Below are 17,149 nucleotides of genomic sequence, written 5' to 3'. Positions count from 1 at the left end.
GAGACGGTGGGTTTCCATGGAGACAGACGAGCCCCCCCCCCCCCCCCCCCCGGCTCTGTTGCCATGGTGATGATGGGGGGGGCAGATTTTGGGTGAAATGGGGCAGTTTTGGTCCGTGGGGGCAGATTTTGGGGTGAAACGAGGATAATTTGGGGCCGTGGGGGCAGATTTTGGGGTGAAACGAGGATAATTTGGGGTCGTGGGGGCAGATTTTGGGGGCGAACGGGACACGGAGGCTGACCCCCAACCCCGTGATGCGATTGATGACGTCATCACCAGCTCGTGGGGGGGTTGACCCCCAACCCCCCCTCAAATATATTACTCTCTCCAATAAATTACAGCTCTCCCCAGCCCCACATGACCCCCCTCCGCCGTGGGGCCGACCCCGCCGTGGGGCGCTCAGGGCTCCGTCACTTGTCCCACGAAGAGGATGGTGCCTGTGGGGGGAAGAGAGGGGTCAGGGAGGCCCCCAGGACCCACATCTATGGGGCACAGACACCCCCCCCCCCAACCCAACATCTGTGGGGCACAGACTCCCAAGACCCACATCCATGGGGCACAGTCAGCCTTAAACCAACATCTGTGGGGCACAGACCCCCAAGCCCAAATCTATGGGGCACAGATCTCCTTAAAAGTCAAATACATGGGTCATGGACACCCCCAAACCCATATCCATGGGGCACAGACCCCCCAAGACCCACACTGATGGGGCAGAGACCCCCCCCCCCAAGACCCATGTCCGTGGGTCACGGACACCCCTAAACCCACATCCATGGGGCATAAAGGCCCCCAACCCAAATCCATGGGGCACAGACCACCCCCAAAACCCGCATCTATGGGTCCCAGACCCCCACCGAACCTGCACCCAGGAGGCATCAATCTTCCCCAGACCCCCACCCATGGGTCCCAGACCCCCGCTATGGGTGCCAGATGCCCACCCATGGAGGTTCATGCCCCCCCCCCCCCCGGCCCCCCAACCCCAGCCCCCCAAGTACCACCCCCCCTCCCCCCAGCCCCATACCGGTGGGTTTGTGGCGCAGGAGGAAGAGGAAGGGTCGATCCAGGAGGATTTCCAGGGGGGCCATGCGGGAGTAGACGATGGCGGCTGCGGGGGGTGGGGAGCAGTGAGGACCCCCCCTCAGCACCCCAGTTCCCAGGGGACCCAGGCACCCCCTTTTCCAGGGGACCCAGACACCCTCATTCCCAGGGGACCCAGGGTGACATGAGGGGACCCGGGCGTCTGAGCACCCCCTTTTCCAAGGGACCCAGGTATCCAGGCTCCCCAATTCCCAGGAGAACCCAGGCACCCCCTTTTCCAAGCGGACACAGACACCCCAATTCCCAGACACCCCCTTTTCCAAGGGACCCAGACACCCCCAATTCCCAGGGGAACCTAGGCACCCAGACACCCCCTTTTCCAAGGGGACCCGGACACCCCAATTCCCAGGGAACCCAGGTATCTGGGCACCCCCTTTTCCAAGGGACCCAGACACCCCAATTCCCAGGGGACCCGGGCACCCCCTTTTCCAAGGGGACCCAGGCTTCCGAGCACCCTCTTTTCCAAGCGACCCCGGGTGACATGGGGGGGGCCAAGGCATCCGGGAACCCCCAATTCCCAAGGAACCCATGTATCGGGGTGCCCCCGTTCCCGATGTCACTCACCGGTCCCCGATGCCGCCTCGGTGCCGTTCTCTGTCACCTCCATCCTCACCTTCTGCAGGGCTTGGCCCAGGAAAAGGGGGTCCTCGGCTGCTTGGGGGGGGGGGGGGGAGGGGAGGAGGGCTCAGAGGTTTAGGGGTGCCCCCAGGATGCCTGGGGGTCCCCCCCCTCCTTCCCCAGCACCCACTTTTAGGGGACACCCCCACCCACCCCCCCTTTTACCTGAGAGTGGGGTGAAGTCGGCGGCCTCGGGGTCAAAGAGGGCGCGGACCCCCAAGGATTTGAGGGGGGCTCGGAGGTCCCAGGTGCTCTCCAGGGAGAAGCTGGGGGGGGGGGGGGCGGGGGGGAAGGGGGGGTCACGCAAGGACCCAGGAGTCCAGGGAACCCCCCTACCCAAGGATCCAGGGATCTGGGGGTCACCCACATCCCCAGGGGACCCAGGCGTCCGGGGGTCCCCCCCATCACCCCCCCCAGCACCCAGGGGACCCAGACATCGGGGGGACCCCCCCAATATCCCCAAGGGACTCAGGCATCCAGGAGACCCCCCCAATATCCCCAGGGGACCCAGACATCGGGGGGACCCCCACCCCCATCCCCAGGGGACCCAGACATCGGGGGGACCCCCCCAATATCCTCAAGGGACTCAGGCATCCAGGGGACCCCCACCCCCATCCCCAGGGGACCCAGACATCGGGGGGACCCCCCCCATATCTCCAGGGGATCCAAACATCTAGGGGTCCCCCCCATCACCCCCCCCAGCACCCAGGGGACCCAGACATCGGGGGGACCCCCCCAATATCCCCAAGGGACTGAGGCATCCAGGGGACCCCCCCAATATCCCCAGGGGACCCAGGTGTCTGGGGGTCCCCCCCATCATCCCTCCCAGCCCCCAGGGGACCCAGACATCGGGGGGACCCCCCCCATATCTCCAAGGGACTGAGGCATCCAGGGGACCCCCACCCCCATCCCCAGGGGACCCAGACATCGGGGGGACCCCCCCCATATCTCCAGGGGACCCAGGCATCGGGGGGGACCCCCCCATCACACCCCTCCCCCCCGCCCCCGCCCCCCGGGGGTCTCACCGGGGCAGGACGAGGAGGCGGGGGGCAGGGCTCATGTGGGTGACCCAGGCGGTGACAAGTTGGGGGTCCAGGAGGCGGCTGAGGGTGGCGATGGGGACCCCCCGCCAGAAGGGGGCCGCCAGCAGCATGGCCACCTCCCCCCCGCTGTAGGGGACCTCCACCACCACGTAGGGGACACCCTCGGGGGTCTCGAACTCCCCTGGGGGTGACACGGGGGAGCGGGGGGGGTCAGAGGGGACCCAGGGGTCCAGGAGGTGGGGGGGGGGGGACGGGGATAGGGGGTGACACGGGGGGACACAGGGGGGAAACGGGGTGACACGGGGGGGGAAGACTCAGGGTAACCTGGGGGGGCACAGGGGGACCTGGGGTGATTCATTGGGGGGGGGGACCCAGGGTGACACGGCGGGGGGGGGGTGTCAGAGGGGACCCAGGTGTCTGGGAGATGGGGAGGGGGTGGCAGGGGGTGACACGGGGAGGCCCAGGGTGACATGGGGGGGACACAGGGGGACACGGGGGGACATGGGGGGTACCCTGGGTGACCTGGGGGGGGCACAGGGTGACACGGGGGCGACCCAGGGTGACACGGGGGGGGGACATGGGGGGGACCCAAGGTGACCCAGGGTGACATGGGGGGGACACGGGGGGACATGGGGGGTATACAGGGTGACCTGGGGTGACCTGGGGGGGGGGAGAACAGGGTGACATGGGGGGGACACAGGGGGACACGGGGTGACCTGGGGGGGGGAGGGGAACAGGGTGACATGGGGGGGACACAGAATGACACGGGGTGACCCGGGGGGGGGACCCAGGCGCCCAGGAGATGGGGTGGGAGGGGGTCGAAATAGGGTGACGTGAGGGGACACGGGGTGACCTGGGGGGACCCAGGGTGACACGGGTGGGACACAGGGTGACGCGGGGTGACTCGGACACACACACACACACACACACCCCCCCCAGGCATCCGGGGGGGTGGGGGGTGGGGGGGGTCTCTCACCGCAGTTGAACTTGGCCGCCCGCTCCATCATGGGGACCGTCACCGCGGTGCCGTCACCCCGGTGGAAGGGGCGGGGGCGGGTGGCAGCGGGGGGGAAGGGGCTCTGCCAGGCCCCCCGGAAGTAGACGGCGTTGGCCACCACCAGCCGGGTGTTGGCAACCACCGACCCGGGGGGCAACAGCCCCTGGATCAGCCCTGGAGGGACACACACACACACACACACACACACACACACACGGATGTTCTTGGGGTCCCCTTCCCTGGTTGGGGGAGGGGACCCAGGTGTCTGGACACCCCCATTCCCAGGGGACCCAGACACCCCGATTCCCAAGGGACCCAGGCACCCCCATTCCCAGGGGACCCAGGGGTCCGGGAACCCCCATTCCCAAGGGACACAGGCATCCGGACACCCCCTTTTCCAAGGGACCCAGACACCCTGATTCCCAAGGGACCCAGACACCCCCATTCCCAGGGGACCCAGACACCCCCTTTTCCCAGGGGACCCAGACACCCCGATTCCCAAGGGACCCAGACACCCCCATTCCCAGGGGACCCAGACACCCCCTTTTCCCAGGGGACCCAGACACCCCGATTCCCAAGGGACCCAGACACCCCCTTTCCCAGGGAACCCAGGGGTCCGGGAACCCCCATTCCCAAGGGACACAGGCATCCGGACACCCCCATTCCCAAGGGACCCAGACACCCCCATTCCCAGGGGACCCAGGCATCCGGGCACCCCTTTTCCCAGGGGACCCAGACACCCCCATTCCCAGGGGACCCAGGCATCCGGGCACCCCTTTTCCCAGGGGACCCAGACACCCCCATTCTCAAGGGACACAGGCATCCAGACACCCCCTTTTCCAAGGGACCCAGACACCCCGATTCCCAAGGGACCCAGACACCCCCTTTCCCAGGGAACCCAGGGGTCCGGGAACCCCCATTCCCAAGGGACACAGGCATCCGGACACCCCCGTTCCCAGGGAACCCAGACACCCCCATTCCCAAGAGACCCAGGTGTCCGGGTCCCCACCTCCTCCCATTCCCAGGGGACCCAGACACCCCCTTTTCCAAGGGACCCAGACACCCCGATTCCCAAGGGACCCAGACACCCCCATTCCCAGGGGACCCAGGTGTCCAGGCACCCCCTTTCCCGGGGGACCCTCCACCCCCCCAGGGTGCTCACCCCGTGTCTTCTCCTGCACCCAGGCGTTGAGGAGGGCGCGGGCCCCCTCCCCCCGTTGGAAGTCCACCCTGGCCAGACGTCGGGGTCCCAGGGTTCCGAGGAAGCGGTGGACGAAGCCGGGGGTGACTGTCACCCCCTGTCCCACGAAGAGTCCCTCGGCCACCGCCAAGAGGTGACCGGGTCCCCTCAGCGCTCGGTGCAGCACCCGCAGCTCCGCCGCCACCCCCGGGTCTGTGGGGTGTGGGGGGGAAACTGAGTCACGGAGTGGGGAGGGGGACACCCGTGGGTGACTCCCAGTGGGGACACCCATGGGTGACCTGGTGCGGGGTTGGGGACACCCATGGGAGACCCACCATGGGGTTGGGGACACTCATGATGGGGTTGGGGACACCTGTGATGGGGTTGGGGACACCCATGGGAGACCCACCATGGGGTTGGGGACACTCATGATGGGGTTGGGGACACCCATAGGTGACCTGGTGTGGGGTTGGGGACACCCATGGGAGACCCACCATGGGGTTGGGGACACCCATGGGTGACCTGGTGTGGGGCTGGGGACACCCATGGGAGACCTACCATGGGGCTGAGGACACTCATGATGGGGTTGGGGACACCCATGGAGACCTCAAGTGGGTTTGGGGACACCCGTGGTGGGGTTGGGGACCTGATATGGAGCTGGGGACACACCATGGGAGACCCACCATGGAGTTGGGGACACTCATGATGGGGTTGGGGACACCTGTGGGAGACCCTGAGTGACTACACCCATGGGTGATGTGGTGTGGGGTTGAGGACATCCATGGGACACCCACCATGTGGTTGGGGACACCCATGGCTGACCAGGTGTGAGGATGGAGACCCCACCACCCATCCTGCCATGGGGACAAGGACCTCAAGGTGTCCCCCATGGGGATGGAGACCCCACCACCCACCCCACCCTGGGGACAAGGACCTCAGGGACCCTCACCGTTGACGCTGAAGCCCATGGCCACCTCGAGCTGGTGCCGGCTGTCCCCAGCGGTGGCCAGTTGGAGGGCCACCAGGACGGCGGTGGCCCCATGGGGGGCGAAGATGACGTTGGTGTCCCCTCGGTGTCCCACCACCTCCCGGAAGAGCCGCAGCCCGAAGTCGGCCACCAGTTGGGCCACCCCTCCTCTTACTGGTGGCCCAGCACCCGCCAGGGCCACCCAGGCCAGGGCCACCAGGGCCACTGGGGCCACCCGCATCCTGGAAGGAGCCAGGCGGCCGGGGGTCAGCGAGGGGACACTGATGGTGACCCCCGTGCTGGTCCCAGTCCCGGTCCTGGTACTGGTCCCAGTCTTGATACTGGTCCCAGTCCCAGTGCTGGTCCCAGTTCCAGTCCAAATCTCAGTCCTGGTACTGGTCCCAGTCCCAGTCCCAGTCCCAGTCCCAGTGCTGGTCCCGGTAATGGTCCTGGTCCCTGTCCCAGTCTCAGTCCCAGTCTGGGTGTTGGTCCCAGTCCCAATCCCAGTCCAAATCTCAGTCCTGGTACTGGTCCCAGTCCCAATCCCTGTCCGAGTGCTGGTCCCAGTCCCAGTCTCAATCGCAGTCTGGGTGTTGGTCCCAGTCCCAATCCCAGTCCTGGTACCGGTCCCAGTCCCAATCCCAGTCCCAGTACTGGTCCCGGTACTGGTCCTGGTCCCAGTCCCAGTCTTGATACTGGTCCTAGTCCCAGTGCTGGTTCCAGTCCCAGTCCCAGTCTTGATGCTGGTCCCAGTCCTGGTTCCTGTTCCAGTCTCAATCCCAGTCCCAGAGCTGGTCCCAGTCCCGGTGCTGGTCCCGGTCCCAACCCCAGTCCCAGTTTGGGGTCTCCCCAGTTCCCCTTTACCTGTTGGTCTCCATCCCAGTCTCAGTCCCAGTATCCCAGTATCAGCGCTGGCGTCGGTCCCAGTGTCCCGGTCGTGGTCCTGCTGTCCCAGTATCAATCCCAGTATCAGTCCCGGTGTCCCAGTCTCGGTACTGGCGTCCCAGTATCCTGGTATCCGAGTGTCCTGGTATCCCAGTATCCCAGTATCCCGGTATCCCGGTATCCCGGTATCCCAGTCCCGTCCCCGCCGCTCCGGGCTCCCGTCGCCTCCGGTCCCGGCGGCGGCTTTTAAAGGGCGGGGCGGGAGGGGGGGCGGGGGGGTGTTTCCTCCCGTGTCCCCCCGTCACCACCCGTGTCCCCCCCCCACGTCACCACCCACGTCCCCCGTGTCCCTCCCCGTGTCCCCCATGTCCCCTGTGACCCCCCCGGTGTCCCCATAACCCCTGTGCCCCCCCCTGTCCTCTGTGCCCCCCCCGTGTCCCCACTGTCCCCCCATGACCCCTGTGCCCCCCATGTCCCCTGTGCCCCCCCCGTGTCCCCACTGTCCCCCCATGTCCCCTGTGCCCCCCCGTGTCCCCATGACCCCTGTGCCCCCCCGTGTCCCCTGTGCCCCCCCGTGTCCCCAGTGACCCCCCCGTGTCCCCCATGTCCCATCTGTCCCCCATGACCCCTGTGCCCCCCATGTCCCCTGTGCCCCCCCGTGTCCCCCCGTGTCCCCCATGTCCCCACTGTCCCCCCACTGACCCCTGTGCCCCCCCATGTCCCCTGTGCCCCCCCGTTTCCCCCGTGTCCCCCATGTCCCATCTGTCCCCCATGTCCCCTGTGACCCCCCCGTGTCCCCATAACCCCTGTACCCCCCCATGTCCCCATGACCCCTGTGCCCCCCCATGTCCCCAGTGACCCCCCCCGTGTCCCCCATGTCCCCTATCTCGGGGGACCCAGGCATCCGGGCAGGGTGTCATCCATTCCCGCTCCCCCCCCCCCCCCCCCCGAACCCCAGTTTGTCCCTGGGGTGACACCGGGGCCCCTTCCTGCGGGGTGACGCGGTGGCAGCGGTGACGTCACGGGGGGGGGGAAGTGGGGTGGGGGGGGTTGGGAAACCCCAGGGGTGCCCGGACGCCTGGGTCCTCAGGGGAATTGGGGAAAGGGGGGGGGGCGGGGGAGGCACATCCCAGTGACCCACCAGTGCTCCCAGTGCCCCATAGATCCCCCCCCCACAGACCTGCCAGTGCCCCATTGACCCCCCCAGACCCACCAGTGCTCCCAGTGCCCCATAGATCCTCCCAGTGCCCCACAGATCCCCCCATAGATCCACCAGTGCCCCATAGATGCCCCCCATACACCCCCAAGTGCCCCATAGCCCCCCATACACCCCATAGACCCCCCCAGTGCCCTGCAGACCCCCCCATAGACCCCCACTGCCTCCATAGACCCCCCCCACTGCCCCATAGCACCCCAGTGCCCCTAGCCCCCCATAGACTCCCACAGATCCCCCCAGTGCCCCACAGACCCCCCTATAGACCCCTCACTGCCCCACAGAATCTCCCCAGTGCCCCATAGCTCCCCAGTGCCCCATAGAACCCCCCCAGACCCCCCCAGTGCCCCATAGCCCCCCATACACCCCATAGACCCCCATAGACTCCTATAGACCCCCCCCCAGTGCCCCATAGACCCTCCCCATAGACCCCCAGACCCCCTATAGACCCCTCACTGCCCCATAGAACCCCCTCAGCGCCCCATAGACACCACCCCCCCACCCCCCCCCCCGGGGGCATCCCCCACCCTCTGGGGATTCTCTGGGGGCTCGTAGAGAGGTTGAGCTCAGTGGCATCTGGGGGGGGGGGCACGACACGGAGGGGGGGCGGTCACAGACCATGAGTTGTCCGTCCCCCCCCCTAAAAAAATCCCATAAGTCCAGAAATATGCCGGCAAATCACCTTTTCCGGTGGTTTTTTGCCCAAAATTGGCCATTGTGAAGGCGGGGGAGGGGGGGGGAATGGGGGGGCCGGGAAAGGAGTAAAAAGAGAGGAATTTCCTCCGAAACCCCGATTCGGTGCTTTTCCACCCCAAAAATAAAGGCGGGGGGTGGGAAGAGGATTATTCACGGCGGGGGTGGGACACGGCCCGTCACGCTCGGACACGCGTGTCCTGGGGGAGGGGGCACGGGGGGGGACACACGCGTGTGAGTCACGGGGGGAGTGTGTGTGTGTGTGAGGGGGTGGAGCACCCCCCCGGGCACGCGTCTGTCCCCCCCCCACGGGTGGGGGTCTCATTGTAGACCTGCCCCCCCCCCAGCACCCGGACCCCTCCCCACAGCACCCAGCCCCACCTCCAGCCCCCCCCCCCCAGGATTCCCTCCACTATCCAGCCCCCCCCCCCCCCCCCAGCCCCCCCTAACACCCCCCCAGCACCCAAACCCCCCACCCCAGCACCCAGACCCCCCCCCCCCGGATCCCCTTCAGCAACTAGACAACCCCCCCAGCACCCCCAGACCCCTCCCAGAACCCCGCCCCCCCAGCACTCGGACCCCCAGATCACACCCCCCCAGCACCAAGACACCCCCCCCCCCCCAGCACCCAGACCCCCCACAAAACTCCCCCAGACTCCCCCCAGAAACCAGAGCCCCCCCCAGTACCCCCACCTCGGCACCCAGACCCCCAGAACACCCCCCCCCCCCCAAGCACTGGACACCCCCCTCCCCCCCCCAGCACCCTCAAACTCTGCAGCACCCCTCCCTGAGGACCCAGACCCCCCCTCCAATCCCCCCCCGCCGAACTGTCCCCCACCCCCCCAGCACCCCCATGGACTGTCACCCCACACAGTGTCACCCCCCCCCATGGCACTGTCACCCCCCCATGGCACTGTCACCCCCCCTACCAGTGTCACCCCCCCATGGCATTGTCACCCCCCCCAGCAGTGTCACCCCCCCATGGCACTGTCACCCCCCCCATGGCATTGTCCCCCCCCTAGCAGTGTCACCCCCCCCCCCCCATGGTATTGTCACACCCCCCCATGGCACTGTCACCCCCCCTACCAGTTGTCACCCCGCCATGGACTGTCACCCCATGGCATTGTCACACCACCCCCCCCCCCCCGGCAGTGTAACCCCCCCCATGGCATTGTCACCCCCCCATGGTATTGTCACCCTCCCCCCATGTCCCTGTCACCCTACAGTGGTGTCCCAGTGCCCCCCCCCTACCCCCCAATCTTGTCCCCTTTACCCCCCCCCCCCCCCATCACCCCACACGCATGACCCTGGTGTCACCCACGGGGTCACATCCCTTGTCCCCCTGGGTGTGACACCCCCCCCCCCCCATCAAGGAAGTGTCCCCACATGTCCCTCGGTCAATGTCACCTGCCGGTGGCCTCAATTACTTCTGGGCACCAGGGTGGCATCTCGCCAGGAACCCGTCCCCTGGGTGGGGACACCGTGGGGACACCGGCGCCCCATAAGTGCCACCACCGTGGCCCCAAACACGCCCCAGATGTCCCTTCTCCGTGTCACCTTCCATGGAGTCTCCAAAGGGCTTGGTGGCACCAGGGTGGGGTGATGGCGAGGACATCGTGGGGACATTGTGGGGACACCAGAACCCCATTGAGTGTCACCACTGTGGCCCCCTGCTATGTCCCATGTCCCCATCCCATGTCTCACATCTTCATCCCACGTCCCTACCCCACGTCCCCATCCCATGTCCCACGTCCCCATCCCATGTCCCACATCTTCACCCCACGTCCCATGTCCCCATTCCATGTCCCATCCCATATCCCACGTCCCCATCCCACATCCCCCACCAATGTCCCCATCTCACGTCCCAAACTGTCATCCCATGTCCCATGTCTTCATCCCATGTCCCCGTCCCATGTCCCACATCTTCATCCCACGTCCCACATCCCCACCCCATGTCCCCATGCCATGTCCCACATCTTCATCCCACATCCCACGTCCCCATGTCCCGCGTCCCCATCCCACGTCCCACCTCCCCACCCCACATCCCTGTCCCCAACCTCCTTCCACCGTGGGGACAAACCACGGCCAAGACCTGGTGGGGACAGACCCACCAGGGGCTTGTGGGGCGGCTGGGACTTTCCCAGTAGGATCTCCTGGAGCTTTGGGGAGGGTGTTGGGCACCCGATGACACCACGTGTCCTCCTTGGGGCCACATCCCTGACAGTAAATGGGTGTTGTCGCTTGTCCCCTTTGCTCCCGGCACCTGCAGCTCAGGTTTCGTCCCTCCTACTTCTTAACTGTGACCAAAGGTCCCCCCCCACCACCACACTCCACCGTGGTGACACTCCGTGTCCCATTCCCACCGTGCCCGCGATTGGTGGCGGATTCACGAGCCAAGCTGACCCCCCGCCACCGCGGCCACCGCTGCCCCCCGGCTCTGGAGAGATGGGGGGTCGTCTATGGGGTAGCCTGGCCCTGGTCTGCATCTGCTTCCTGGTCGTCATGAGAGGTGGGTGCTGCTGGGGCGGGGGGGGGGGGCTGGGACCTCCTCTTCCACCACCTCTGAGGGCACCCTGAGGTCTTCAGGTGGGACAAGGGTGGGACCAGGGGTCCTCCAAGGACACACGCGCACACACGCACCCCCCCAGTTGCTGCTGGGCTGGTTTTGGCATCAAAAGAGCACAAAGTGGGGTCTTTGGGGGTGGTCCGTGGATCGCTGGTGGGTGTCCATGGGTCTTTGGGACCCAGCTGTGAGTCTTAGAAGGTCTGGAGGGGCTTTGGAGAACCAAGGGCAGGTCTTTGGGGGGATGGTGGTCTTCTGTGGAGTTCCACCGGTGTTGGGACCCACCTGGAGGCCTTGGAAGGTCTGAGGGGTCTTTGGAGAACCAGGGGCAGATCTTTGGGGTGATGGTGTCTATGGAGGAGGTGGGTCTTTGGAGGTCCATGGGTTTTTGGGACCAACTGGGGGATTTGAGAGGTCTTGGGGGTCATTGAAGAACCAGTGGAAGGTGTTTGGGGGCTGTTAGTCTATGCTGGATGTGGGTTTTTGGAGGTTGATGGGTTTTTGGGACCCATCTGGGGGTCTCGGAAGGTCTGGAGTGGCTTTGGAGAACCAAGGGGCAGGTCTTTGGGGGGGTTGTTGGTCTATGGTGGTTGTAGGTCTTTGGGGGTCCATGGGTTTTTGGGACCCAGCTGGGGGTCTTGGAAGGTCTGGAGGGTTTTTGGAGAAGCAAGGCCGGGCCTCTGGGGGGATGGTGGTCTTCTGTGGATGTGGGTCTTTGGAGGTCCACAGGTTTTGAGACCCAACTTGGAGGTGCTGGGTGGGGGGTGGCCACCGATCCGAGGTCCCCAGGAGCAGGAAGCCCTCAAAGAATTGGGTCAAAATCCAAAAGACCTTCTCACAGCCCTGATCTTCTCCCCTGTTGTTCACAGATGATGCTGACAAACAGGCCCCATGGGACAAAGGGCAACCAACCAGGCAGAGTCCACCTTCAGCCAAGACGTGGTACTGGACACCTCACGCCAAAGAAGTGAAAGTGAAACACATTGAGGATGATCATCCAGATGCCACTGGCAGGAGGTCTTCTCCACTGCTGGTCCCGGTGGAGAAGAAGGGACACACGCGGATGAAGAGGGATGGGGTGTATCTGAAGGATGATCAAAACTCGGACGAGGACTGGGGGACTCTGTATCTCGAGGACCAAAATGCTGCATCATTCACCATGGAGAAAACCAATGATGAGACGGAGCTCAACATCAGTCCCAACAACGACATCATGGTGAAGAGCCTGCCATCAGAATGCACGTCGGTCACCATGGCTAAGCCCAGCACCACTGGCACCACTGGGAATACGGGACCCACCGAGCCATCGGAGACCTCCACGGAGCCCAGCATCACCGTGATCGAGTGCAGCAGCAGCAGCACCACCGGGACCATGGCACCCAGCGAGCCACCGGAGGGACCCACTGAGCCATCGGAGACCCCCACGGAGTCCACCATCAGCGTGACCGAGCCCAGCACGACTGGCACCACCGGGACCATGGCACCCAGCGAGCCACCGGAGGGACCCACTGAGCCATCGGAGACCCCCACGGAGTCCACCATCAGCGTGACCGAGCCCAGCACGACTGGCACCACCGGGACCATGGCACCCAGCGAGCCACCGGAGGGACCCACTGAGCCATCGGAGACCCCCACGGAGTCCACCATCAGCGTGACCGAGCCCAGCACGACTGGCACCACCGGGACCATGGCACCCACCGAGCCATCGGAGGGACCCACTGAGCCATCGGAGACCCCCACGGAGTCCACCATCAGCGTGACCGAGCCCAGCACGACTGGCACCACCGGGACCATGGCACCCACCGAGCCACCGGAGGGACCCACTGAGCCATCGGAGACCCCCACGGAGTCCACCATCAGCGTGACCGAGCCCAGCACGACTGGCACCACCGGGACCATGGCACCCAGCGAGCCACCGGAGGGACCCACTGAGCCATCGGAGACCCCCACGGAGTCCACCATCAGCGTGACCGAGCCCAGCACCACTGGCACCACCGGGACCATGGCACCCACCGAGCCATCGGAGGGACCCACTGAGCCATCGGAGACCCCCACGGAGTCCACCATCAGCGTGACCGAGCCCAGCACGACTGGCACCACCGGGACCATGGCACCCAGCGAGCCACCGGAGGGACCCACTGAGCCATCGGAGACCCCCACGGAGTCCACCATCAGCGTGACCGAGCCCAGCACGACTGGCACCACCGGGACCATGGCACCCACCGAGCCATCGGAGGGACCCACTGAGCCATCGGAGACCCCCACGGAGCCCACCATCAGCGTGACCGAGCCCAGCACGACTGGCACCACCGGGACCATGGCACCCACCGAGCCATCGGAGGGACCCACTGAGCCATCGGAGACCCCCACGGAGTCCACCATCAGCGTGACCGAGCCCAGCACAACTGGCACCACCGGGACCATGGCACCCACCGAGCCATCGGAGGGACCCACTGAGCCATCGGAGACCCCCACGGAGTCCACCATCAGCGTGACCGAGCCCAGCACGACTGGCACCACCGGGACCATGGCACCCACCGAGCCATCGGAGGGATCCACTGAGCCATCGGAGACCCCCACGGAGTCCACCATCAGCGTGACCGAGCCCAGCACGACTGGCACCACCGGGACCATGGCACCCACCGAGCCATCGGAGGGACCCACTGAGCCATCGGAGACCCCCACGGAGTCCACCATCAGCGTGACCGAGCCCAGCACGACTGGCACCACCGGGACCATGGCACCCACTGAGCCATCGGAGGGATCCACTGAGCCATCGGAGACCCCCACGGAGTCCACCATCAGCATGACCGAGCCCAGCATGACTGGCACCACCGGGACCATGGCACCCACCGAGCCATCGGAGGGACCCACTGAGCCATCGGAGACCCCCACGGAGCCCACCATCAGCGTGACCGAGCCCAGCACCACTGGCACCACTGGGAATACGGGACCCACCGAGCCATCGGAGACCCCCACGGAGCCCACCATCAGCGTGACCGAGCCCAGCACCACTGGCACCACTGGGAATACGGGACCCACCGAGCCATCGGAGACCCCCACGGAGCCCACCATCAGCGTGACCGAGCCCAGCACGACTGGCACCACCGGGACCATGGCACCCACCGAGCCATCGGAGGGACCCACTGAGCCATCGGAGACCCCCACGGAGCCCACCATCAGCGTGACCGAGCCCAGCACCACTGGCACCACTGGGAATACGGGACCCACCGAGCCATCGGAGGGACCCACCGAGCCATCGGAGACCCCCACGGAGCCCACCATCATCGTGACCGAGCCCAGCACGACTGGCACCACCGGGACCATGGCACCCACCGAGCCATCGGAGAGACCCACTGAGCCATCGGAGACCCCCACGGAGTCCACCATCAGCGTGACCGAGCCCAGCACGACTGGCACCACCGGGACCATGGCACCCACCGAGCCATCGGAGGGACCCACTGAGCCATCGGAGACCCCCACGGAGCCCACCATCAGCGTGACCGAGCCCAGCACCACTGGCACCACTGGGAATACGGGACCCACCGAGCCATCGGAGGGACCCACTGAGCCATCGGAGACCCCCACGGAGCCCACCATCAGCGCGACCGAGCCCAGCACCACTGGCACCACTGGGAATACGGGACCCACCGAACCATCGGAGAGACCCACTGAGCCATCGGAGAGACCCACTGAGCCATCGGAGACCCCCACAGAGTCCACCATCAGCATGACCGAGCCCAGCACGACTGGCACCACCGGGACCATGGCACCCACCGAGCCATCGGAGAGACCCACTGAGCCATCGGAGACCCCCACGGAGCCCAGCATCAGTGTGACCGAGCCCAGCACCACTGGCACCACCAGAACCATGGCACCCACTGAGCCATCGGAGACCCCCACGGAGCCCAGCACCACCATGACCGAGCACAGCATCACCACCACCACCGGGACCATGGGACCCACTAAAACATTGGAGACCACCTTGGCCACCACGGAGCCCAGCATCACCATGACTGAGCCCAGAACCACCATGACCGAGCCAAGCACCACTACCACCACTGGGACCATGGCACCCACCGAGACTTTGGAGACCACCACGGAGCCCAGCACTACCATGGCCGAGCCCAGTGCCACTAGCACCGCTGGGACCATGGGACCCACCGAGACATCGGAGACCACCATGGAGCCCAGCGCCACCACGACAGAGCCCAGTGCCACTAGCACCGCCAGGACCATGGTACCCACCGAGGTATCTGACGGCACGTTGGCCACCACGGAGCCCAACACCACCGAGCCCAGCACCACTGCAACCATGGGAGCCACCAAGACATCTGGCGTCACATCGGCCACCATGGAGACTGGCAGCACTGGGACCGATGCCAGCATCACTGCCACCACGAGGGACACTGAGGTATCAGAGTCCACGTTGGCCACCACGGAGCCCAGCATCACTGTGACCCCACCCAGGTCAATTTTCACCACCTGGACATCGGCCAACACCGTGGAACCCTTAGAAACATCTTCCACCACTGAGCCAACCACCGCTGTGACCACACCGAGCTCCACCTGGACATCAGGTCACACCGAACCCTCAGGAGACACATCTGCCACCACTGGGCCAACCACCACCTTGACCATCCCAACCTCAACTGTCACCACGTGGACCTCAGGGAGGACTGAGGATTATGGGGACACCTCGGCTACCACTGAGCCATCTTCTACCGTGAGCACACTGAGCTCTAGACCCACCTCTGATGTCACCCACCCTGCTATCCCTTCCAGCTCTCCTGGCCCTACTGTCCCCACAAGTCCTAGTGGCCCTGGGGCTACTACATCGGGCCCCACAACTCCCATGGCCACCATCTCCTCTGCCACTATGACCATCCCCACCACAGTTCCTTCCACTGCCACCACCCCTGCCACCTTCCCTACCACTATGACCACCCCCACCACTACCTCCACCACTATGACCACCCCCACCACTACCTCCACCGCTACGACCACCCCCACCACTACCTCCACTGCTACGACCACCCCCACCACTACCTCCACTACTACGACCACCCCCACCCCCACCTCTACCACCACCATCACCCCTACTACTAATTCCACCACTATGACCACCACGACCACCACTACCACCACCACGGCCTCCACCACCAATGCTGGTGAGTATTCCCCCTTGGTGGCACCGCTTGGCCATGTCCCTTCCTCCTTGACCTCCCAGACCTTCTCCGGGTGGTTTCTCTGGGCTTTGTCACAGCACCCAATGTCTTGGGGTGGCCTTTTCCAGGTCATTGCAAGAATGGGGCCACATGGGACGGCATCAAGTGCATGTGTCCCGAAGGATACTGGGGTACCCAGTGCGAGCTCCCCATCTGCCAGAACAATGGCACCATGGTGGAGGGTGTTTGCCGCTGCACCGATAACTTCCAGGGTGACTACTGCGAGTACGCCAAGGAGGTCATCGAGATCAAAGACAGTAAGGAACCATCCCAAAATGTCCTACACCGCACTGGAGGCTTCTGTATCTGTTGAAGTCGGAGGGGGGGGGCCACCAACCTGGGATTTGGGCTGAGGATTACTTCAGAGGGACAAGCCCAATGGGGTCACCATGAGGGACTGACCTGGGAATGGGGCCACCACAGAGGGACTGACCAGAGAATGGGGTTGGGGTCACCTCAGAGGGATTAACCTGGGAATGGGGCCACCATGGAGGGACAAACCTGGTCCCCTGACCCCGGTCCCACTGAGGGTGGGATGGGGACGCTGGAGTTGATGGCTTATGGGTCTTCTTCTGCTTGGTGAAGCGACGGTCAATGCGACAGTGGAGATGAAGACGAAGATCGACAACAGGAACTTCACAGAAGACCTCAAAGATAAGACCTC

General features: G+C 65.4%; 1 protein-coding gene across 1 annotated transcript; it reads right to left on the bottom strand.

The window, feature by feature from the left end:
* Positions 1 to 399: 399 nt before the first annotated feature.
* On the bottom strand, positions 400 to 6,144 carry SERPINE1 (serpin family E member 1). Its single transcript, XM_074167605.1, has 8 exons — positions 5,886 to 6,144; positions 4,919 to 5,149; positions 3,736 to 3,930; positions 2,742 to 2,940; positions 1,882 to 1,982; positions 1,663 to 1,749; positions 1,022 to 1,105; positions 400 to 437 (listed from the first exon to the last, which is right to left on the bottom strand). The coding sequence occupies exons 1-8, from the start codon at positions 6,142 to 6,144 to the stop codon at positions 400 to 402; spliced, it is 1,194 nt and encodes a 397-aa protein (XP_074023706.1).
* Positions 6,145 to 17,149: the final 11,005 nt, after the last annotated feature.

Source organism: Numenius arquata, unplaced genomic scaffold (assembly GCF_964106895.1).
Source record: "Numenius arquata unplaced genomic scaffold, bNumArq3.hap1.1 HAP1_SCAFFOLD_772, whole genome shotgun sequence".
Classification (NCBI taxonomy): domain Eukaryota; kingdom Metazoa; phylum Chordata; class Aves; order Charadriiformes; family Scolopacidae; genus Numenius; species Numenius arquata.
Note: the sequence above shows the minus strand (reverse complement) of the source record. Positions and strands in the feature narration are given on the sequence as shown.

Excerpts from the sequence above, each read along its gene's own strand:
- SERPINE1 (XM_074167605.1), bottom strand. The coding sequence starts at position 6,144 with ATGCGGGTGGCCCCAGTGGCCCTGGTGGCCCTGGCCTGGGTGGCCCTG. Across the intron at positions 1,983-2,741 it reads CGCCTCCTCGTCCTGCCCCG|CTTCTCCCTGGAGAGCACCT; the intron begins GTGAGACCCCCG and ends CCCCCCCCCCAG. Across the intron at positions 1,106-1,662 it reads CGAGGCGGCATCGGGGACCG|CCGCCATCGTCTACTCCCGC; the intron begins GTGAGTGACATC and ends CACCCCCCGCAG.